Raw genomic sequence first — 26,112 nt, forward strand, 5'->3', positions numbered from 1 at the left:
AACAGTCTATACAGATGACCGGAAATAATAAAAATTTAGATGGATTAACTATAAAGTATTTTACTCCTGGACTATTAGTCATAAACAGTACTTGTGTAAAAACAGATTAAAGTATATGGATTCCCTGTTTAAGAAAGGAATTTCTTTCTGACAGTATGCAGTCTGTACCATACCTGGAATAGCGAGGTGTTGCATCTTCAGGGAAACAAAATCTTTTATTCTGTAATTTTTACTGAAAATGTGTGTTTAAATTTTGTTACCTAGATAACAAAATTAGATAACCCTATTTTTAACTCTTTTTATATGAAAATGAAACCAAATACAGACAAAGAAATAAAATTGCATTCCTTCCCTTAGTGCAGTTATGTGCAACTTTAACTTAAAGGGAGCCAATTTTCAGTTTATAAAATTTTGGCGAGCACAAGTATCTAGTGCACTTTTAATATTTCAGTTATAAATACACTACACAAAGTATAAAAATGTGTGGTATAATATGTTAAAGAAAAGGTATACTCTTTGTATTATTTACAAAAAATTCAGCAAGATGAAAGTTAAATACAGGGAAATCGTATTTTAATGTGAAATTTAACACTGCATATCTTCTGCGAGTTTTTTTTTTTTTTTTGCCTCTGATACATGCGATGTTATGGCTAAATCCTTGCAGTCGTTGGGATGTTGATTTGTTATCCTGTATCTAAACATTGATTTTAACAAGTTCATTGTTGAAAATCCTCTTTCACATTTTTAAGTAGATTGGAAGCAGGAATTTATCTTTTTAAAAGTTTAACTGTTCATGATGTTTCTGTTCTAGGACTATTCAAATGGCATTTTATGATATTCTTGATCTTAGTTAGGATGAAAATCAGTTATTTCCATTTCTAGATCAATAGAATTGTTATTTAACATATTTGCAATCTTTTACCATTTTTCTTAAATACTAGTATTATGTAATGGGTTTGAAGTGAATGAAGTAGTTAGCCTAATTTTAAATACACTCAAAACATCTAATTTAGAAACTAATTTAAGCTCGATGAGATTTTCCAAATGATTCTTTCAGTTTTCTTATATTTCACCCCTTAGTTCTCCAGATTTTCAAAGGGGCAAAACGTACATTACATTATGGTAAAAATGTATATTCCTCATATTTGTGTAATATTTTCACAAAATTAATTTTGATTTAAAATAAATTTATAATACCCTTTAATTCAAAGACTCTAGTTTAGTTCTCATGCCCCCTCCCTCAAATTTAAGATTTAGTTACTATGTCTGTAAGAATGGCTAAATCATAGAACCAGATATGTTCAATAATTTCTTCATATGTTTCGTTTCTGGATTTTTAAAATTCTTCTATAAAACTTTTGTAACAGAAGCTGGGATGGAACCCGGGCAGCCAGACAGAATGTCCCTTCCCTGAGTGAAAAGTTCTATCATTTCTTTGAAAGTGACCTTATAATATTTCAGAATAAACCCTCGTAACACTAATAAATGTATATAGATTTTTTAATGTTTATTTAATGCGTGTTTGGTTCTTAAAATATTTTGAGCTATTATATTACTAATTCTGTATGTGAATTAACACAGTTTAATATAGAACACCTGCTTCAAGGCTAAAGGTAAAGTATTTGAATAATGTTCTACCTTTCGTCTGTTTTCAGACGCAGGTTCTATTCTACAATTTACGGAATTTCTCCGTATTGGACATCTCACATAGCTGACAAAATTTCATTCCTATGTGTAGGTTTCATAGTACAATAGGTTGAGCATCCCTACATTAGTATATGACTTTGATTCCTTCGAAAGAAAAAGGAGTATCTTAGTTTTCTTGAATTTTTGATCAAAATTTTAGTATGTAGGTAATTGCAATAGCTCTTCCACGAAATTGCATTTAAATTTTTTGTAACATTTCAAAATGCTGTATCATTCAATGGCATTTGATGTGTTTTAGCTTGCTATATTAAAGCTGGGCTCGAACCCGGGCAGCTAGACAATATGTTCTTTCCCTGAGTGAAATATTTCTATAATTACATTAAAGTCACCTGGTAATATTTCAAGATAATTTCTGGTATATCGGACTAAGCTGTCCTCTCTCATGGATGAGAGTACCTGCATTGCAGGCATGCTTTTAGTAACAATGTAGCACATTGCTGGAGTTTAAAACAAAGAAGGCGACTCTTGAATTTTATATATTAAGAAACAATATTAGATATTTCTCTTTGTGTATAATTATTCTTTAATATCAAAGTAGTTAAAATCTAATGATTCCTTTTTTCCCCTTTTGGCCCCTTCTAGTGTAATTTGTGATCATTTCTGTGCACTCTTGGAATGCAGAACATGATATCGTGAAAGAAAAAGAACGGATGAATAATGCAGAGCAAAAAGACATCTGTGGCTGGTAATTCTTGTTTTATATCAACTTTATTTCCACTAGAAATACTTGAATGTTATAATTTGTCCATCCCTTTTCACATGTTGCTTTATATTGGAGCTTTACTAGTTATTTATTTTACATGAACGTGTCACATTATGTTTTAATGTTTAGGTTAGCATTTGTGCATTAATTTCGTAGGTTTTGAATTTCATATTGAAGTGTCTGAATTGGTGCTTTCTCTATATTGTATTGTAATATTCGAAGTGAGGTTGAACTGTTAATCACACTATAATTATCAGAAGTCTGAGATTTGTTAGAGTTCTGCTGCTTCGTAGTGGTTTCAAAAGTACTGATGTGATGGAATTTTTTCCCAAGTGGCCTCCTTTCGCATTACGAGGAGGAGGCTAAACATTTTCCTCTCTGTGTGGCCTAATATTTTCCATGTCCAACGGGGTCTTCTCTTCCCAACAGGCCACTGTAATTGCACTGCGTGGGTATAAACCAATTTTGTTTCAGTTTTTTCCGAATTTAGAGTCTCTCTATCAAGTGCTGTTTCTCTTAAAACCATTGAAAGTTAAGTGTTGAATAAAAAAGAAATGTAAATAAAAATTTAATGTATACTCGTAAAGAAAGTTAGGGGAGCCAAATTGTCTTCTGTTAAGGATGCTCAAAATGTGCTTTTTCTTAGTTGTTTTAAGCATACTTTATTATATTTTGTCCCTAATCTGAACAATTTTGGCATATTGTGAAGTTTTATGAACCAATTTGCGAAGATCTCTTTAAAATCGATAAAAAAATATTCATTTTGAAATAAAATCAGAGATGTTTTATTATTATCAAAGTAAAATTCTGCAGACTAACTTTCAACTTGGTTTTGAAAAGCACTCTGAAAGTTTCTTTAGGACTTGTTTTCGTTCTCTTGGCAAATACATGACAGAATTATTTTTTGAAAAAGCTGATGTCTTTTGCTTATAAGAATGACTGATGCAACTGTAACCATGTTGCTGTAAAGAGCACATATTTCCCAGTAGCTCTTTTAAAGTGTCCGTTTTTTTCTTTAATTGTGTCCATCTCCACTAGAAGATCAGACATTGCTTCTCTGTTATTTAACGATTCCTTCATCTAATCTTCAGTTAAAAGCTGTTTCTCGTAATGAGCGCTTTTATTATCAAGGGGTTTTATAAGTACCCAATTCTTCTTTTGTAATTTTCTGATTCATTGTTTGACTTCTTTATCTTCCATATGTGAAAATTCTTCGGAATGCTTTGCATTTGAGATTTGTAAGATTTTTTTGAACTTCATTTTCAGTCTATGGAAATTGTTTAAAGTAGCAGATAAATTCTTTCTGGTGTTGATGGATGAATGTTGAACCACGTATGAATGAAATTCTAGCAGTGGACAAATTAAATGGAATCCTGTAAGGTAGTGCTATACGCGAAATCACGCTTTACAAGTCTGCGCTCAGCAAGTACCTGTTGTATTAGAAATGATAGGCTACGAAACGTGACTTGAAGAATCATATGAGGTATCTAGAATGCAGATTGGTAGTTTAGTCGTGATAAATAAACAGTCTATACAGATGACCGGAAATAATAAAAATTTAGATGGATTAACTATAAAGTATTTTACTCCTGGACTATTAGTCATAAACAGTACTTGTGTAAAAACAGATTAAAGTATATGGATTCCCTGTTTAAGAAAGAAATTTCTTTCTGACAGTATGCAGTCTGTACCATACCTGGAATAGCGAGGTGTTGCATCTTCAGGGAAACAAAATCTTTTATTCTGTAATTTTTACTGAAAATGTGTGTTTAAATTTTGTTACCTAGATAACAAAATTAGATAACCCTATTTTTAACTCTTTTTATATGAAAATGAAACCAAATACAGACAAAGAAATAAAATTGCATTCCTTCCCTTAGTGCAGTTATGTGCAACTTTAACTTAAAGGGAGCCAATTTTCAGTTTATAAAATTTTGGCGAGCACAAGTATCTAGTGCACTTTTAATATTTCAGTTATAAATACACTACACAAAGTATAAAAATGTGTGGTATAATATGTTAAAGAAAAGGTATACTCTTTGTATTATTTACAAAAAATTCAGCAAGATGAAAGTTAAATACAGGGAAATCGTATTTTAATGTGAAATTTAACACTGCATATCTTCTGCGAGTTTTTTTTTTTTTTTGCCTCTGATACATGCGATGTTATGGCTAAATCCTTGCAGTCGTTGGGATGTTGATTTGTTATCCTCTATCTAAACATTGATTTTAAGTTCATTGTTGAAAATCCTCTTTCACATTTTTAAGTAGATTGGAAGCAGGAATTTATCTTTTTAAAAGTTTAACTGTTCATGATGTTTCTGTTCTAGGACTATTCAAATGGCTTTTTGTCATATTCTTGATTTAATTAGGATGAAAATCAGTTATTTCCATTTCTAGATCAATAGAATTGTTATTTAACATATTTGCAATCTTCTACCATTTTTCTTAAATACTAGTATTATGTAATGGGTTTGAAGTGAATGAAGTAGTTAGCCTAATTTTAAATACACTCAAAACATCTAATTTAGAAACTAATTTAAGCTCGATGAGATTTTCCAAATGATTCTTTCAGTTTTCTTATATTTCACCCCTTATTTCTCCAGATTTTCAAAGGGGCAAAACGTACATTACATTATGGTAAAAATGTATATTCCTCATATTTGTGTAATATTTTCACAAAATTAATTTTGATTTAAAATGAATTTATAATACCCTTTAATTCAAAGACTCTAGTTTAGTTCTCATGCCCCCTCCCTCAAATTTAAGATTTAGTTACTATGTCTGTAAGAATGGCTAAATCATAGAACCAGGTATGTTCAATAATTTCTTCATAAGTTTCGTTTCTGGATTTTTAAAATTCTTCTATAAAACTTTTGTAACAGAAGCTGGGATGGAACCCGGGCAGCCAGACAGAATGTCCCTTCCCTGAGTGAAAAGTTCTATCATTTCTTTGAAAGTGACCTTATAATATTTCAGAATAAACCCTCGTAACACTAATAAATGTATATAGATTTTTTAATGTTTATTTAATGCGTGTTTGGTTCTTAAAATATTTTGAGCTATTATATTACTAATTCTGTATGTGAATTAACACAGTTTAATATAGAACACCTGCTTCAAGGCTAAAGGTAAAGTATTTGAATAATGTTCTACCTTTCGTCTGTTTTCAGACGCAGGTTCTATTCTACAATTTACGGAATTTCTCCGTATTGGACATCTCACATAGCTGACAAAATTTCATTCCTATGTGTAGGTTTCATAGTACAATAGGTTGAGCATCCCTACATTAGTATATGACTTTGATTCCTTCGAAAGAAAAAGGAGTATCTTAGTTTTCTTGAATTTTTGATCAAAATTTTAGTATGTAGGTAATTGCAATAGCTCTTCCACGAAATTGCATTTAAATTTTTTGTAACATTTCAAAATGCTGTATCATTCAATAGCATTTGATGTGTTTTAGCTTGCTATATTAAAGCTGGGCTCGAACCCGGGCAGCTAGACAATATGTTCTTTCCCTGAGTGAAATATTTCTATAATTACATTAAAGTCACCTGGTAATATTTCAAGATAATTTCTGGTATATCGGATTAAGCTGTCCTCTCTCATGGATGAGAGTACCTGCATTGCAGTCATGCTTTTAGTAACAATGTAGCACATTGCTGGAATTTAAAACAAAGAAGGCGAAGTTTTATATATTAAGAAACAATATTAGATATTTCTCTGTGTATAATTATTCTTTAATATCAAAGTAGTTAAAATCTAATGATTCCTTTTTTCCCCTTTTGGCCCCTTCTAGTGTAATTTGTGATCATTTTTGTGCACTCTTGGAATGCAGAACATGATATCGTGAAAGAAAAAGAACGGATGAATAATGCAGAGCAAAAAGACATCTGTGGCTGGTAATTCTTGTTTTATATCAACTTTATTTCCACTAGAAATACTTGAATGTTATAATTTGTCCATCCCTTTTCACATGTTGCTTTATATTGGCGCTTTACTAGTTATTTATTTTACATGAACGTGTCACATTATGTTTTAATGTTTAGGGTAGCATTTGTGCATTAATTTCGTAGGTTTTGAATTTCATATTGAAGTGTCTGAATTGGTGCTTTCTCTATATTGTATTGTAATATTCGAAGTGAGGTTGAACTGTTAATCACACTATAATTATCAGAAGTCTGAGATTTGTTAGAGTTCTGTTGCTTCGTAGTGGTTTCAAAAGTACTGCTGTGGTGCTTTTAATTTACTTTCTACAGCATTCAGTACGTGAAACCGTCAATAATAATATAATAATAATAATAATAATGGTATCACACAACTAAAAGTATATACTACTTCGTAAATTTCGATAAATTAATTACTGAAAATATTAAGCATATCAATGGCAGCGTTGGACCTAATAGTTTTAAGTTGCATTTGAACATTTGAAAGAACGCGAATTACATTGCTATTTTCACCACACAAACGAATGGAATATTTCAGAAAAGAATTCTCCTCCGTTATTGCAATATTTCAATAATTTTCGCAAATTAAAAACTTTATTTAATACGTTTTAATAATAAATGAAGCGATTTTCACTCATATAATCCCTTTGTACATTACTATCTTTCATTTCAGAACCACTGCATAACTTTTCTAAGACATAAATAGCTTCCGTTAATATATGTTCCCATACGTTATATTTATTTTTTTATATTTTTGTCTTTAATAAATTAATGATAGATAGATTTAAAAAAAATTGATACTGCTTAATTTATAAGCAGCGTAAAAACTGGAAATCTGAGGTCATTATTCTGAGACATTAATAGTTTTTCAAGATGCAAATAAAGCAGAAAACAATAATCATAAATATTAATGCTCCTAAAATATATCAGCATTTCCTATCTGATTTTTGCTTTTTGATCCACCACAAACCTATTTTCATTAAATGAAGTTTTGCGTATTTCTCTGCAAAGTACGCGAAACTTGTTTCATACAACTTTATTTTAACTAATTATGAAGAAACGTTATACTTGTTTAGGAAAGTATAAAACAAGTATTTATGTGTACTACTTTTAAAATCCATGTGACAGAGTGTGAGTTCTCATCTTGAAATATACGTTGTGTCGATGAGCTTAACTACAAATTATTAAACATTTCTGGCAAAATGCCAAAAATTAAAAACAAACACGTCCTGCGCTGTATCTGCAGGATCTATCAATCAATCAATCGAAAATCGATCGACTTGAATGGAGCTCACCAACATGTAAAAAGCGTTTCTATTAATATGCAAGATATGAGAAAGAAGTTTGAAGACATTATGAAAGAAGCAGAGTTTTGAATATACAATTTTTGTATATTCACAAAAATACAAATACATTTATATACAAATTTTTGTATATAAAATAAATGGGACATAGAAACTAAATTTGAAAAATAGAAGAAAATAAAGACAAGAAAATATTGATGAGTTATGTGAGGATAACAGGCTTGAAAATTCCGAAATGTCTTTTAAAGTAACAGTTTTTTATGCTGCTCTCGACATTTTAAATACTCAGTTAAAATACAGAATGACTGGAATAACAAAAATCGCAATGATGTTTTCATTTTTGGAACTTAAATTTCCGTATTTGTCATTGTTAACAAATACGGAAATTATTAATAATGTTTCAAAAATACAGAAAAAATATAAATAAGACTTTGCTAATGTACTGGAAGTACAACTTTTATTATTTATAAATACTTTCAGAACAGATATCCAAAATTTGAAATCCGTTAAGGATTTAGCTAAATTAGCAATGGTAAAATACTATGACATGACAAGCAGTTAATCGGGAGTGCAATTAACTTATATTGTATTTATCATTCATTATCTGTAACCAAAGCCACGAGACAGAGATCATTTTCAATAATAAAAACATATTTAAGAAACACTATGATACAAGATCGGTTGTTAAACCTATCACTATTGAGCATTGAAGTTGACATGGCTGTGAAAATGGATGTCCAGGTATTGATAAATAATTTTGCGGAAATGAAGGTTAGGAGACACAAATTTTAATAAAAAAGATTTTTGTCTTTATGATGAATTTCGGTCACCAGTGTTAAAATTACACTTATTGAGGGGGGGGGATTAGAGAAGAACAGCAGTACGGGCTGAGGGAAAATTAAAAAGAAACAGGAAAAATCTTTAGCATTCATGTTTTTTTATAAAAAGGATGTATTCAAGTAGTTTAGTGTACCAAAAGGATTTTTAAAAGGACAGCAAAAATATTACATATTTTCTACTAAAATTGTATATTCAAATAGTTTTCTTTATGAAGTTTATGATAAATATGTTTTATATTTAACAAATGTATCATTTACATCATAAAAGTTCTTATTTATTACTTGTATATTATTGCATAAATTATGTTTGTAAGTTGAGTAAATCACAGAGTACTATCTATTGATGTAATATTTTTTCTGTACGTTTATCAATTATCTTGTCTGTGAATATCAATTACCTATCACTCACACGCACGCACACAAAAAGTCTTAAATTACAGAAATAAAATCATCTGACGTCAAATACCCAGACTAAAGCAAATTTGCATTTCACCAGTTAGCAAAGGGGAAATATTTTCCTTTTTATTCTTTCTTCATATTACATAACTTTCAAATGGTTCCCTAAGAACGTGCTTTTATTTTTTAACAATTAATCCAGATGTGATAAAAATCATGAAAACATAGGCTCCAGGAATCCTTGATTTTTTTTTTACTTTTCACGTTTTTTTCTTTAGTTTAATTTTTATTTTTAAGCACATTAAATTTATTGGTTTAGGGACCCAGGAAATTATTTTGCATACGGGACCAAGAATTCTAGTTACACCACTGTCTATAATGTATATATGCGTAGCTAGTATATGTGTAATGAGATGAACTACCAGTGCTCACACACTTTTCCGCCAGGCCGCTGCTAAACCCTTCATTAATTAATGACATAATCACACAAAGCCACGCATTTACACACAACTCGTGAACATAACAATCAACCGGCGCATTAGCGGGATTCGAACTTCGGACAGAACTACCAGTGCTCACACACTTTACCGCCAGGCCGCTGCTGAAATCTTCATTAATTAATTACATTTACACACAACTCGTGAACATAACAACCATCCCAATTATTCTACACTTATATAATAATTCTATAATTATTCACATTATTTAAGTGATATGATTCATTAGTGTAATTGTACTGGCTCGTATACACACGAGGAAAACCACGAAATTTCCACTGCAGCCAGGGCAATATGAAAGACAAAAAAATGTAACAAATAACCAACAATTAAAGGTTACCAATAATAGTGTACAACAGAGATGTATACCTCTCGCCAACTGAAAACAATTGTTAAATTCATTGGAAATGAATTTTCAAAATCAACAGACATGCGGTCTTTAAATTTTGTACATCCCAACTGTCTTCTCTCTTAAGCAGCAATATGACAAAACATTTAAAAGAAGAGCATATCTTTAGAATTTCCGATAGACAGTCTTGCGCCGAACAGTGTTGCCATTGCTCGCTTAGAAATCGTCGAGTTTCTTAATCAAAAACACATAAATGCTTTACAAAATGTTAAATAGTTAATAAAACAAATTACAAATTTGAGCTTTCAGATGCCCATATTCGGGTGGTGACGTACATATTCAAAATTTCATAGCTGTAGGTACCGTTGTTTTATCACAGTATCTGCATAAATGTTATGTACGTTAAACATATGTATATTTATGCTGATTCTTTATTATTAAATATCTTTAAATATAACACACAGTGATAATATTCGGTAGAAACAGTTCAACGCAAAATGCGAAAACAAAATTAATAGCCTTTCTGGGCTAACGCGCTTTGGGATAAAAACGCAAAAATAGAACATAACAGCTTTCATTGTCAGTGCTTTAAAAAAAAAAAAAAAAAATCGATAGGCCTTATTTAATTTAATAAAATCGAAAAGTTGAGCAAGTTGCATATTTTTGAGAGGATAAATATGCCACGAAACCTTCAAAATCATTTTTTAGTTCATCACGCACGCATATCTGCACACAAAAATAACAATACCTATTATTCTTCTGCATCTCTGTTTAAAAATGTTTTAAAAAACATATGTACCGAAAAACATTTATTTGTAAAGTAAAATACTTTTTTTTCGAAAATATTTTAAATAAATTTAAAAAAAGAAGATTTTTCGCGATCATATTTTGCCGCGGTTAAGCAAATAGCTGTCTGTCTGTCTGTCAGGTACTAAAAAAAATCAGTACCTTGGTACTTACGTGGTTTGGACTTTGCCAAAGCTAAGTTTACTTTTAATCTATTTTCATCCATTACATTTTTTAATATTATTTAATAATTAATTTTTAATATTATTAATAATATTAATAATTTTTTTAATATTTTAATATAATTTTCCTTTTTTTTTTTTTTTTTTCTGTAATACTACTTTCTAGTTTGAACTTTTCACTTCTCTATCTTCCTATAATGTACTAATATTGTTTAATTAAACTTATAATTACTTTTCATCTTTATTAAACTTTTTTATTTCTGATAGTTTTGACTTTTGCATAATTGCCAAGTTTCTGAAATTTCTAACAATAAATTTCATTAAACTATTTCTGTCACTGTACTGACTTTTTTGAATATGGCTTCTTTGCATGAAAAACTGAAATATTTCTGTTTAATTACTGACATGCATTTAATTAATACAGAGGCAGCTGCACTTGAGTTTGCCACCGATGCTGGACTTCTTCCCAGAGAGGATGAGGCACCACCTTTGCCCCAAGTGCCAGGCACCGATGAGAAGCAACAAGAGAAAGGAATCAAAGCTGGGATGGCGTTGGGTCTGCAGCCTGAGAAATCGCAACAACTGCTCTGGCATGATTAACCCCATTGAAAACACATTTTTCGAAGGTACAAAAATCCCAATAAGGGAAGCTTTAGTCATAACTGTGTACTTTGTTCTAGATCACAGTTTCAGCTACATAAATCAGCAGCTAAAGCTATGGAGGAAAAAGCAAAAATTACCAGTAATTGCAAATGAGACTATTGTTGACTTTTTATCATATTGTCGTGAGGTATGCGAAATTTTTGCCTCTCATCATAGCAGAATGTTAGGTGGTAAAGGAAAATCTATATTAATTGATGAAACATTTTTGACCCGCCGCAAGTACAACCGTGGCAGGGTAACCAAAAATATGACCATCGTAGTTTTAGGCATCTACTGTCGAGAAGACAAAGAAGGATTATTTCTTAAGGTTAAAGGAAAAAGCAAAAGGCATTTGTGGCCTTACATTAAACGTCATGTTCACCCAGAAACCACCTTCATATACACTGACTCTGCTCCACAATATAAAAGGATAGAAAATTTATTTCCGGCAGCAACACATAAAACTACCAATCACAAGAAAGGTAAATATGTGTCTTTTTTTTTTAATGAGTGACATTTTTTTTTTCATCCTTAACATTCATTAATCCTTTATTTACAGGCGTATTCGTAGATCCCGATGATAAACAGAACACTATAAATGATCTTGAGGGTGAAAACAAACTTTTTAAGAGGTCTATAAAGAGCAAGAGAACAGATGATATTTGCACGCAGTACATGGCTGTACATTATTACAGGCGGTTCCGCTTGAAGCCCTTTACTTATGATGGAGAAAGACTTGCTCAGTTTCTACAGGACATTAAAGCTGTGTATCCAGGCCATGGAAAAGTCTGCCTGGAACTTAAAATGTTGGACGAACCAACATCAGAAAGCGAAGGAATTGAGGACCTGATGCCTCCAAAGAAATCTGCCCGACAAGATGATGATATACCATTCATTCAGGAAGATGATGATAAATGGGGTAAAACCAACAACTATAACTTTATTTTTGACATAATTTATGTATTTACATATATATACATACAAAAATTGCATTTAAATATTAAATTACATACCATTATAATCTATGTGCTTATTTTTCAGAGTAAGGGAACACAGACCAAGTTTTAAAACTGGAATAAATGATAAGAAAAGCATACAAGTAAATTGTTTACTATAATTTGTGTAAATGTTCAGATGGTCCACAAATTTTGATTTAATACCTTTTTGTTTTTCACTACATGAAATTGTTATTTTTTATTTCCTTTTAGAATTCAACCAAAAAACAGAGCCCAGAAAACAAAAGGATGGAAATGTTGCGAAAATGTTGCATATCTTTTACATAAAGAGGTAAATGTGTATTTCAGTTATTCTCAAATTTTATTTTGATGTGAGAGCTATTCTTTATATATTTTGTTATTCCTTCATTAAAATAAACTTTCTTTCACAGCTGCAGATCCAAAATGTCATGAAATACGATGACAGAGGTAAGACAAAATTTTAACCATTCACAGCTTATGTTTCAAATTAGTGCTTCACTTTATTTTAATACTACTCCTTCAGTAAAAGCAACTGTAAAATTTATTTAGTTATTATTAGTATAAGTTTGTAAGGATCTTAAGTTTTACTAACGTTTACTTTATTTTAAATCTTTACTATCACTTCTTATTTTCTACTTCCGGCCAGAATTATAAGTGTTAACGTAATTATGCAAAGTTTGTCTGGCGAGCGCCAAGTACTTAAGTTGTGGCTTTTTGCCAAGTTGTTTGATATGAAAGTCCACCCTCTTGCATACAGACGATGTGGCCTCGTTCAAACTTGTTGGTATGGCATCCTCTGCTGTTGACGAGGCATACCGAGCACAAATTAAATGTTCACTGCAGACGGAGGATGATAAACAGATTTCAGCACAACTTTACAGTCCTTTACAACTGCCAGTTCTCATTTCATGCATGCATAATCCCTTTGTAATTCTAATCATTTGTATGTCTTAACTCACTTTACATTTCATGTAAGTTTGGTTCAAAGTGCATAATTCCTTCATGGTTGTGATTTTCACAAACATTAGTGTATATTAGGTAGTCCTAACTAAAAAAGCATCTTGAAATAAAAGTATGCAGTTGTCCAGATCAAATGTTTATTTTAACGAAAAATATAAACAGCTTATGCATATGTGCATTGTTTTTATAGGATTCTGATCATACCTGAATAATAATTTTTCACTAAGTTGTATTTTACAATATGTAATTCTTTCAAATAAGTAACAGTTACTTATCCATTATTTTAATTAAAAGAATTTTGTATATATTTTTGTTCTTATCAACTAATGAAAGGGATGTATATGTATTAATTTTATAAAATTCATGTGAATGTATGCAAATAAATTGTTTATAAATGTCACATAAGTTTATACCTCCTTAAACCATTTTCATGTGAAACAGAAGCCTTATTCATAACAATATAATCAAACATACCAAGGTATAATTTTATTAAGACCCTGAGTTACATCAGTATGAACTTATGATGGAACTATTGGAACAATACTCATCATGAGTTGCGGATTACTTATAATTTGTCAGTAGGCATGTATGAAAATCGGTTTTGTAATTAATATTGAATGTATAACTTTTTCTTTTCATATAAATACAGAAGGATTTCATGTCTGCAGATAATGTATTACAAGAGGCTGTTGTGTGCCAGTGGACAAGCTGGTGAGAAGCTGAATACTAATAGCTTGAATCCTGGTGAATGGACTGCCTGCATAAACGTCGTCATGATTTTTCCACGTGATGAATGCAAGCCAGTTTGCCTTAAAGCATCCCTTCTTGGAAAATATCTTCTAATGTTTCATCACAAAAATCAGCCAAAAACTGTTTCTCATGATTTGAAAAATACGTATAAAGGAAGTCGAATTTAATTGATAAATTGTGCATGCTGAGATTGTATACTATATCATATACATTTTTTTAATATATTTTCTGTATCTCTAATGTTGAGAATTTTGATGTTTTAATTTAACCCTGAATAAAATGTTAAGTACTATAAGCAAAGTAAGCAGTTTTGTATTTGATGTCAGAACAATATTTTTTGTATTTTTTTATTTTATACTTGTATATTTTTGCTTATGATTGGAATTTTAGTACAAATTATTTTGATTATTATGATGTGGCCTGTTCTCATTTAAAATGCATTTTGTATTTTTTTTCTTCTGTTATTTGCATTATAATAGGTTGGCCATAACAACTATGGATGCCAAATCAACATGTATGGGAATAACTGTATTAAATTTTAAGAAAACCTTTAGGTGTCATTTATTATAAAGGTTGAGATGATTGTTTTTATAAATTCATTCATTCTTATCTATTTAAGAATTATCATTTAACATAAAAATATGAAAAAGAATAATATATTACAATACTAAATAAAATATACTTTTATATATATATATATATCCAAGCTCACTATATGCGCACTCAAAGAGATACATTTCTTTTTTGTGATGTATGTGATGATAATTTACTGTTAAGTATCTTAAGTTGTTCATAAATAGTGCTCATTTTTCATAATGCACCAAACAAACCTCACATAATTAATTTCATAAAATATTATTGCAGAGACATATTTTTGAAATTGACATTAGTCCTCTGTCCATCCGTCCCATAGGGATAACTATGGGGCAGATTCCTACTGTCATCTACAGTATGCCCAAGCCCTTCGCCAATGACAGTTGCTTCTCAATACCCGTATTTTACAATTAAATTCATGAATCTGATCTGGCTGAGTTTCATATCAGGGGAATTAAAAAAGCAAAATACATTCATTACCTAAAACCATTTTCCTCCAACTAGGTGGATGATTATGTGATTGGTGTGCATGGATGGTAATGTCAAAGGATATGATTAGATTTCTTCTAGGTCATAACAGTTTTTAATAATGAAAAGCTCTTGTTCTTTTTTCTTTAAATTCTTGTTTTTTTTTTTTTTTTTTTTTTTTTTTTTTTTTTATTTATTTATTTCAATGCACACTTTTTTAAAAGCAAACTGAATTAGCTGGATGATCACTACAAGTTTCTTGACATATTTAAAAGTAAAATAGTGTATCTACATTCATTTTGAATAAATTGTTATTACTATAGTCTGCAATCATTGAGTTCATTTTAAGATTATTTGTCCTTTTTTTTTTTTTTTTTTTTTTGGTTTGTGGAATAGGCGGCTGTATTTTTTAGATTTTCTGTTTATTTAGCCAGTTTTCTATATAATGGCTAACATAAAATATAATTTATGTTAGCCATTATATAGAAATTTATGTGCCCTGTTTTAAAAATTATGTATATCTTAATTTAAGTTTGTCTCATGTCAGATGAACAATGCTGCTAGTCTGGTTGAGAAATTAAGAAAGTCTGACCATTCCATGAAAAATCTTTTAGAACAGCTCACTGATTAAAATACATATACACACCAATTAACTGTGCTCATCAAAAGTGCTGTATTATATAATGCTTCTTCTGATGAGCAAAATTCAAAGCATTATTTCTCTTGTTTTCTGTGTATGAAGTTTGTAGCAAAATGGAATTATTATTTTTTTTAATTTCATTCAATGATATCACTATTTTGATATGTCTGATAATGATCTACTGCATAAGTAATATCTATATGCAAACATAAACCAAAATCTTGCTTTAGAAGAATACCCACCGGTGTCGGTTCTCGAATAGATAAGACACAGAATACTGGTGATACAATTTAGGTTTGAATTCTATCAAGTGGGTTAGCTACATCTCTGTTTTTACAGTTTTCCCTATGTTTAATACGAATACAAGTCAGTTTCATTCAAAAAGTGCTCAAAGAAGGGCATCTCTTCTTTTAAGCAGATAGCCCTCAGGACCTTTGCCATAAAAATTCAACAGCTGAGCATGTACTAAAAGATAACATAGTATACAAATGTCCATTTTATAACTTTCAAATGAAGTGGTCGATTTAAATTTAACATCTGGTGCTATAGCAATATATGTGAATTGGATAAACAGCCAGTTGATATGGTCTAAGGAACAGGGTTTTTAATTTTATTTTCTTTTCGTATAGCAAACTAGCTTGCCTATGCATATATGCAAGTCTAATTTATTTTTTACAAAAGATTCATATTAAAATACATACACATATGACAAAGAAATGTATGCACATAAGCTATAACTAATAAATCAGTTGAGCAATATGTGAACATAGATGCTAATGGTTCAAGTGTCGTGTAGCAGGGTATGACTGCAAACCCTATAGTGGTGCTGCAAACAAAAATTAGTGTCTGATTCAAAGCAGGCATAAAAACTAGTATACAGTTTGTCCACATATGACACAAAACAAAAAGTATGTAATCAGAAAAAATATCATGTAGACATTGATTTACCCAACTTATAAGCTTCGGTAAAGGCCTTATCATTTGCCTTAAATCTGTAGAGTGATCAGCACTCTTCTGCTTTGGAAACAGCTCCAGAAAGACAAGTTAACCTAATCCACACTACAGTAGAACATGTGCCTCTGAACCATTACCATCGAAACTGCAATTTCAGAGTCACTATGTACGCTAATCTCGATATTAAAGCACTGGTAGCTCTATTTGAGATTGTGCTATTGTAGATGAATGTAGAGCACCATAGAACGGTGATGTATAATATTAGGTTTATTTAGGAGCCAAAAAAAAAAAAATATTAGAAATGACCTATCCTGGATTCGAAATCTGGGCTTAAAGACTGCCATCCAGAAGTGCTTCTAATTACATCATGAAAGCATGCATTGAGAAAAAAGAAAATTCCGTACATTCTTCCCCGTTTAGAAGGCAGTTGGGGAGGTGGTAACCTAATCGCCACCTGCTGGTGGTGAAGAATTATCGTCTACCACATTTTCGTTTGGGAACCACTTGGTTAGTTGGTTGAGCCTTTAATTATTTATTTGAAATAGAAAATATCAGCGAATGACCGCCCCTGGATTTGCATTCTGGACTTCCCTATTGCCAGCCGAACGTGCTTCTAATTAGAACACGAAGCCAAGCGGTAAGGAAAGAGAAAATTAGTGACTTAGTATCTTATCTTATTTTGGCTGCACACAGTTCCTATATGTAGCTAAGCGAATTTCCCGGTCAGTAGCATAAATCCCAACCTTCCTAGTGGATAGCGTGCTTCCGCTCCTGTAAAACATTGCGATTTAAGAAGTCATCCACGATAGCTGATCAGTTCTGCAATTATATAAATAATAAAAATTAAGAATGAAATGGAGAAATTAATGTAACGTTAGTACAAACAAGAAGATGCAACAAAAAGATCAATTAGGAGATCACTTAGGGTCCGGTATTGTACAGCATGCACATATACGTAGCATGACATCTATGGGGTGTATGAGAGGGTATAAAGCATGGTGTATGCTCAAAACATGAACGGAAGCTACTGCATGGTACATTCGGTTTTAACAACATCGATTTGTAGTGTCAGCGTGACAGTTCTATAGACAATATCTGGACGACTTTGTCTGGAAGTTTAAAAGAAGGCCAAAGTGCGACTATACACATCATGTCAGTAGTTTGGATTACATTTCGATCAAAGAGAGCAGCTATCTGAATGTTTAGTAATGCTCATTGCCAAATTAGACTTTTATATGCCCGTAGCACTTCAAAGAATTTGCTGCCTCCACATACATCTATAGTATAACGCCTCTTTCTCATCATTCCCTCTTTCTCGGGCTTGGATTAAGTGCACTAGGTATCTTCTAAAATCTGCAGTGAGAATTTTATTTTTGTGGACCCTTTGCACTCTTTCTTTGAATCTTTAAGCACCTTTTTGTAACGCTGCCTTTACCTGATGCCCTAAGCACGTGCTTACTTTCCTTAATGGCTAATCCAACTCTGGTAGTGGTTTTCCACAAACAACCACGCCAGGATATGAAGAACTGATATCTTCTCTTACAGATGATGAGTTGGGTTCAGTTTATTTAGTCATGGCGAAACATTCGAGGGCTACCTGTCTAAGGGAAGGGATGGCTTCGTGAAAGACTTTCTAAGGGAAATTGGACTGTATATAGGTTCCACATATGGAAACCATGAAAACGCTTAGTTAGCAGCCAATCTGCTCGCCGGGATTCGAGGCCCGGCCCGAGTTTATCGGCTTTACCGCTCGGCCACTGGAGAGCCGTCTTTAGATGATGCGATATCTATGCTAATGACTCCCGTCATCTGGTGGTGGTGACAGTGGGTGACATCCTAAGATGCATGCAATCTATTACTGGACATCCAATATGGCTAAAGACTTGGCTATAGTTTTCAGCGCCTAAAGACAACTGCAGATTTCATACACCCTTCTGTTTTCTAAGTATGGAAACTGTTTCATTCTAAAACTTCGTCAGTTTGGCATTTCCGTGACACTACGCCCAGGGACAGTTGTCCACCCTCGCCCGTCTCTAGCTATAACACTGATATCACTACGAAACAATCCCATGGTGTTTTGATCGCTTTGCGGTCTTTCATGCCTTCTCGTCGGAGGCAGAGTCTTCTGTAGTGTTGCAAACAAAAGATCTGAGTAGCTTCAGTGGAGTGGCGAGCATAACTGGCGCCCGGGGCAAAATACCTTTTTAGCGCCCCCCTTCCCGAAAAAAACACAGTGATATGATGAAAATCTTGTTTGGAGACCATTTGGCGCCCCTCTGCGACCGGCGCATCATACACCCCCTTTACGCCACTGAGTAGCTCAGCAATGGAGTTGAGCTTTAAGGATAGCAGCAGTCGCTGGCAAGCCTAAACAGGGAAAGGGGGGTGTCATCCAGTTTTCTAGGACAATAGAGCAGCCGCTGCAATATTATATGAGGCGTTATCATCCCGGTTCAAGACTAAGATAACAGCTTTAATCTTCCTATGTTTAGATTATCTAGCCATTCTGGAAGTCTAAATATCTAGATAAAGCAGAGATTACGCAGTCGTCCCTCTGAGATCATCGAAAGGAAACAGTTTGCAAGTGCTCAAATTTTCGTTTGTGGAAGTGAAATGCTTGATCGCTATATGAAGCTCCATACATCTGAAGAAGATTAATTCACTACTGACTGCAGTTGTGCTAATGTTCTTCTCCTCACGTGCATCTTTTCCAAGATTCTTCGCGAACAATAGTGCTACACTTCATGGTTCATAAAAGTTCTTATTTATTACTTGTATATTATTGCATAAATTATGTTTGCAAGTTGAGTAAATCACAGAGTACTATCTATTGATGTAATATTTTTTCTGTACGTTTATCAATTATCTTGTCTGTGAATATCAATTACCTATCACTCACACGCACGCACACAAAAAGTCTTAAATTACAGAAATAAAATCATCTGACGTCAAATACCCAGACTAAAGCAAATTTGCATTTCACCAGTTAGCAAAGGGGAAATATTTTCCTTTTTATTCTTTCTTCATATTACATAACTTTCAAATGGTTCCCTAAGAACGTGCTTTTATTTTTTAACAATTAATCCAGATGTGATAAAAATCATGAAAACATAGGCTCCAGGAATCCTTGATTTTTTTTTTACTTTTCACGTTTTTTTCTTTAGTTTAATTTTTATTTTTAAGCACATTAAATTTATTGGTTTAGGGACCCAGGAAATTATTTTGCATACGGGACCAAGAATTCTAGTTACACCACTGTCTATAATGTATATATGCGTAGCTAGTATATGTGTAATGAGATGAACTACCAGTGCTCACACACTTTTCCGCCAGGCCGCTGCTAAACCCTTCATTAATTAATGACATAATCACACAAAGCCACGCATTTACACACAACTCGTGAACATAACAATCAACCGGCGCATTAGCGGGATTCGAACTTCGGACAGAACTACCAGTGCTCACACACTTTACCGCCAGGCCGCTGCTGAAATCTTCATTAATTAATTACATTTACACACAACTCGTGAACATAACAACCATCCCAATTATTCTACACTTATATAATAATTCTATAATTATTCACATTATTTAAGTGATATGATTCATTAGTGTAATTGTACTGGCTCGTATACACACGAGGAAAACCACGAAATTTCCAATGCAGCCAGGGCAATATGAAAGACAAAAAAATGTAACAAATAACCAACAATTAAAGGTTACCAATAATAGTGTACAACAGAGATGTATACCTCTCGCCAACTGAAAACAATTGTTAAATTCATTGGAAATGAATTTTCAAAATCAACAGACATGCGGTCTTTAAATTTTGTACATCCCAACTGTCTTCTCTCTTAAGCAGCAATATGACAAAACATTTAAAAGAAGAGCATATCTTTAGAATTTCCGATAGACAGTCTTGCGCCGAACAGTGTTGCCATTGCTCGCTTAGAAATCGTCGAGTTTCTTAATCAAAAACACATAAATGCTTTACAAAATGTTAAATAGTTAATAAAACAAATTACAAATTTGAGCTTTCAGATGCCCATATTCGGGTGGTGACGTACATATTCAAAATTTCATAGCTGTAGGTACCGTTGTTTTATCACAGTATCTGCATAAATGTTATGTACGTTAAACATATGTATATTTATGCTGATTCTTTATTATTAAATATCTTTAAATATAACACACAGTGATAATATTCGGTAGAAACAGTTCAACGCAAAATGCGAAAACAAAATTAATAGCCTTTCTGGGCTAACGCGCTTTGGGATAAAAACGCAAAAATAGAACATAACAGCTTTCATTGTCAGTGCTTTAAAAAAAAAAAAAAAAAATCGATAGGCCTTATTTAATTTAATAAAATCGAAAAGTTGAGCAAGTTGCATATTTTTGAGAGGATAAATATGCCACGAAACCTTCAAAATCATTTTTTAGTTCATCACGCACGCATATCTGCACACAAAAATAACAATACCTATTATTCTTCTGCATCTCTGTTTAAAAATGTTTTAAAAAACATATGTACCGAAAAACATTTATTTGTAAAGTAAAATACTTTTTTTTCGAAAATATTTTAAATAAATTTAAAAAAAGAAGATTTTTCGCGATCATATTTTGCCGCGGTTAAGCAAATAGCTGTCTGTCTGTCTGTCAGGTACTAAAAAAAATCAGTACCTTGGTACTTACGTGGTTTGGACTTTGCCAAAGCTAAGTTTACTTTTAATCTATTTTCATCCATTACATTTTTTAATATTATTTAATAATTAATTTTTAATATTATTAATAATATTAATTTTTTTAATATTTTAATATAATTTTCCTTTTTTTTTTTTTTTTTTTCTGTAATACTACTTTCTAGTTTGAACTTTTCACTTCTCTATCTTCCTATAATGTACTAATATTGTTTAATTAAACTTATAATTACTTTTCATCTTTATTAAACTTTTTTATTTCTGATAGTTTTGACTTTTGCATAATTGCCAAGTTTCTGAAATTTCTAACAATAAATTTCATTAAACTATTTCTGTCACTGTACTGACTTTTTTGAATATGGCTTCTTTGCATGAAAAACTGAAATATTTCTGTTTAATTACTGACATGCATTTAATTAATACAGAGGCAGCTGCACTTGAGTTTGCCACCGATGCTGGACTTCTTCCCAGAGAGGATGAGGCACCACCTTGCCCCAAGTGCCAGGCACCGATGAGAAGCAACAAGAGAAAGGAATCAAAGCTGGGATGGCGTTGGGTCTGCAGCCTGAGAAATCGCAACAACTGCTCTGGCATGATTAACCCCATTGAAAACACATTTTTCGAAGGTACAAAAATCCCGATAAGGGAAGCTTTAGTCATAACTGTGTACTTTGTTCTAGATCACAGTTTCAGCTACATAAATCAGCAGCTAAAGCTATGGAGGGAAAAGCAAAAATTACCAGTAATTGCAAATGAGACTATTGTTGACTTTTTATCATATTGTCGTGAGGTATGCGAAATTTTTGCCTCTCATCATAGCAGAATGTTAGGTGGTAAAGGAAAATCTATATTAATTGATGAAACATTTTTGACCCGCCGCAAGTACAACCGCGGCAGGGTAACCATAAATATGACCATCGTAGTTTTAGGCATCTACTGTCGAGAAGACAAAGAAGGATTATTTTTCAAGGTTAAAGGAAAAAGCAAAAGGCATTTGTGGCCTTGCATTAAACGTCATGTTCACCCAGAAACCACCTTCATATACACTGACTCTGCTCCACAATATAAAAGGATAGAAAATTTATTTCCGGCAGCAACACATAAAACTACCAATCACAAGAAAGGTAAATATGTGTCTTTTTTTTTAATGAGTGACATTTTTTTTTTCATCCTTAACATTCATTAATCCTTTATTTACAGGCGTATTTGTAGATCCCGATGATAAACAGAACACTATAAATGATCTTGAGGGTGAAAACAAACTTTTTAAGAGGTCTATAAAGAGCAAGAGAACAGATGATATTTGCACGCAGTACATGGCTGTACATTATTACAGGCGGTTCCGCTTGAAGCCCTTTACTTATGATGGAGAAAGACTTGCTCAGTTTCTACAGGACATTAAAGCTGTGTATCCAGGCCATGGAAAAGTCGGCCTTGAACTTAAAATGTTGGAGGAACCAACATCAGAAAGCGAAGGAATTGAGGACCTGATGCCTCCAAAGAAATCTGCCCGACAAGATGATGATATACCATTCATTCAGGAAGATGATGATAAATGAGGTAAAACCAACAAATATAACATTATTTTTGACATAATTTATTTATTTACATATATATACATACAAAAATTGCATTTAAATATTAAATTACATACCATTATAATCTATGTGCTTATTTTTCAGAGTAAGGGAACACAGACCAAGTTTTAAAACTGGAATAAATGATAAGAAAAGCATACAAGTAAATTGTTTACTATAATTTGTGTAAATGTTCAGATGGTCCACAAATTTTGATTTAATACCTTTTTGTTTTTCACTACATGAAATTGTTATTTTTTATTTCCTTTTAGAATTCAACCAAAAAACAGAGCCCAGAAAACAAAAGGATGGAAATGTTGCGAAAATGTTGCATATCTTTTACATAAAGAGGTAAATGTGTATTTCAGTTATTCTCAACTTTTATTTTGACATGAGAGCTATTCTTTATATATTTTGTTATTCCTTCATTAAAATAAACTTTCTTTCACAGCTGCAGATCCAAAATGTCATGAAATACTATGACAGAGGTAAGACAAAATTTTAACCATTCACAGCTTATGTTTCAAATTAGTGCTTTACTTTATTTTAATACTACTCCTTCAGTAAAAGCAACTGTAAAATTTATTTAGTTATTATTAGTATATGTTTACCTACTTATTTTTCAGTAAAAAAAACTTTATTGCAAATTAGGTAATCCCAAAAAAATAAATAAAAGAAAGAAGAAAACTAATTTTGACAGATAAATTGACAAACATAGAGGTGACTTGATTAATTTAAAGGTTTCCAGCCTACTTCTTACCAGAAAACATTTTATTGTTAAGGATAATTTATCACCCCTTTCAGGTAAAGAATATTGCAGAAATGATAAATGAATCATGGAAAGAAATGAATCTTCAGTCAGAAAATATACAGGTGAATTCATTACTTTTAATGTTTCCAGCCTGTTTATTTTAAATATGTATTTTCATACTATGTTTATTATTTTAATTTTACCGTTTATTTATTATTTTAAATATAAGGATTCAATCTTACATTATTAATTTCTTAAACTTGCCACCCTTTTGTGGTAATTGTGTATTTTTGTACTATGTTCAATTATTATTTTCTAGTTAAAAAGAGTATGTAGTTAACAAAAGATTAAAACTAAACAACAGAAAGAACACTTTTAGAAAAAATATTAAAACATTTAATAAAAGTGTTTATATATACGCTAACTTATGTTTTCATTATCGTAACCTTGTTTAGTTATCTTGTATTATGAATATGCATAATATGGATATTTTGTTTAGGTACTTCAAAAACAACATTTTGCTGCCACTTAGACGAGGGAAGAAGCAGATGGAGAAATCAACTCGGATGACAAACCCAGTGCCTGGAGGTATAGCCAGGTTTTTCTTTCAAGAAACACATCCGAGTTGAAACGACTGATGCGGGCCACACCTGAAAGCGAAGGAACTGAGCAACTGCTGCCACCACAGGAAATCTCGACGATCATGAAATTTAAAATCTTGTTTACTTATCTTGTATTTTGAATATGCATAATATGGATATTTTGTTTAGGGACTTCAAAAATAACATTTTGCTGCCATTTAGACGAGGGAAGAAGCAGATAGAGAAATCAACTCGGATGACAAACCCAGTACCTGGGGGTATAGCCAGGTTTTTCTTTCAAGAAACACATCTGAGTTGAAACGACTGATGTGGGCCACACCTGAAAGCGAAGGAACTGAGCAACTGCTGCCACTGCAGGAAATCTCGACGATCATGAAATTTAAAATCTTGTTTACTTATCTTGTATTTTGAATATGCATAATATGGATATTTTGTTTAGGGACTTCAAAAATAACATTTTGCTGCCACTTAGACGAGGGAAGAAGCAGATGGAGAAATCAACTCGGATGACAAACCCAGTACCTGGGGGTATAGCCAGGTTTTTCTTTCAAGAAACACATCCGAGTTGAAACGACTGATGCGGGCCACACCTGAAAGCGAAGGAACTGAGCAACTGCTGCCACCACAGGAAATCTCGACGATCATGAAATTTAAAATCTTGTTTATTTATCTCGTATTCTGAACATATATAACATGGATATTTTCTCTACAAAAAACTCCAAATAGTGAACTGCCAAGTAATACTGCTGAAAAATGCAAAATATGGTGCTGAATGGTAAGTAATATAAAATATATGTGTGCACATTAAAATTAGAGGATTATGGCTCCTGGCGAAACCTCGTAAAAAAAAACGCATCAGGATTCCTATCTCCTAGTCTTACATGTACTAGCTTAAAAATTGGGATTATTTGTAACTATTTTGTTTCACTAATATCATTAATCACATTTCTTACTGTTTCTAATTTTTTTATCAAATTTAGATTTAATTAAAAATCACTTTAACCTGCATGTAACGTCAAGTAATGTGAAAATAGATAGTGCCTATTTTTTAAATGAAATTATATGATAATACCCGCATAAATATTTTTTATAAATAACTGATTTAAATATAATTATAAAAACTCTAATTTACAAAATTTGGTAATGCTTCAATTAAAATGAATAGTCAAAAAGCAGAAGAAAAGATTTTTCTTTTTTTAAGTACGTGTAAGTCTTAAGGTGATGTGGAAATGGAATCATTTCTAATTTCAAAATGCTTGTAAAAATTGTTCTTTTTCAGATCTGATGAACAGGCCTCGATCTATAAGAGTGGAATTCAGTGAAACGAAGCATTGGATTTTAACAAGGAATGAATCTATAACAGTTTTTCTTGTGAAAAAATGAAATTTTATAAGTTATCGGCAGAGTCATAGTTACTGTTTTCAGCGCCCAGGGACAACTGAAGATTTTGTGCCCCTCCCGACTACTGGCCAAAAATGGAAAACATTCAACTCTAAAAATTCGTAACATCATTTTGGCTTCCCTTGGATGATGTGCCCACGGACATATGCTCCCTTTCCAGCCCTGGTTATCATATACACAGTTACTTGTGAACTTGTTGACTGTGAGAAACTGGATACATATTTTCTTGCAAAACTGTGAGAAAGAAGATAAAAATTTTCTTGTGAAAAGATGAAACTGTGAGAACCTGGATAAAAATATTCTTGTGAAAAGGTGAAACTGTGATAACCTGGATAAAAATTTTCTTGTTAAAAAGTGAAATTTTTATATAAATATAAATAACATAATTT

General features: G+C 32.0%; 1 protein-coding gene and 1 long non-coding RNA gene across 4 annotated transcripts; both read left to right on the top strand.

Moving 5' to 3' along the window:
- The first annotated feature begins 10,917 nt into the window (after positions 1-10,917).
- LOC146992860 (uncharacterized) lies at positions 10,918-15,484 on the top strand. Of its 2 annotated transcripts, none has more exons than XM_085809004.1 (6): positions 10,918-11,834; positions 11,912-12,271; positions 12,394-12,451; positions 12,561-12,639; positions 12,740-12,776; positions 13,939-15,484. In XM_085809004.1, exons 1-3 carry the CDS (start codon positions 11,162-11,164, stop codon positions 12,396-12,398), a joined length of 1,038 nt encoding a protein of 345 aa, XP_085665130.1. In that variant the 5' UTR covers positions 10,918-11,161; the 3' UTR covers positions 12,399-12,451; positions 12,561-12,639; positions 12,740-12,776; positions 13,939-15,484. The 2 variants fall into 2 exon arrangements, with proteins under 2 accessions (XP_085665130.1, XP_085665131.1); XM_085809005.1 differs by having other exon boundaries at positions 13,958-15,484.
- Positions 15,485-21,602: 6,118 nt separating this feature from the next.
- On the top strand, positions 21,603-23,975 carry LOC146992861 (uncharacterized). 2 transcript variants are annotated; one of them, XR_015038923.1, is made up of 4 exons: positions 21,603-22,952; positions 23,075-23,132; positions 23,242-23,320; positions 23,421-23,975. It is a non-coding gene; the product is annotated as an uncharacterized LOC146992861 (long non-coding RNA). The 2 variants fall into 2 exon arrangements; XR_015038922.1 differs by having other exon boundaries at positions 23,075-23,320.
- Positions 23,976-26,112: the final 2,137 nt, after the last annotated feature.

This window comes from Stegodyphus dumicola, chromosome X2, assembly GCF_044657685.1.
Source record: "Stegodyphus dumicola isolate Sdum_Otavi_A_Nest chromosome X2, ASM4465768v1".
NCBI classification, from domain to species: domain Eukaryota; kingdom Metazoa; phylum Arthropoda; class Arachnida; order Araneae; family Eresidae; genus Stegodyphus; species Stegodyphus dumicola.

Bases quoted from the DNA above. Each gene is read 5' to 3' on its own strand.
- LOC146992860 (XM_085809004.1), top strand. From the start codon at position 11,162: ATGCTGGACTTCTTCCCAGAGAGGATGAGGCACCACCTTTGCCCCAAG. The intron at 11,835-11,911 runs GTAAATATGTGT...CTTTATTTACAG, and splicing joins AACTACCAATCACAAGAAAG to GCGTATTCGTAGATCCCGAT.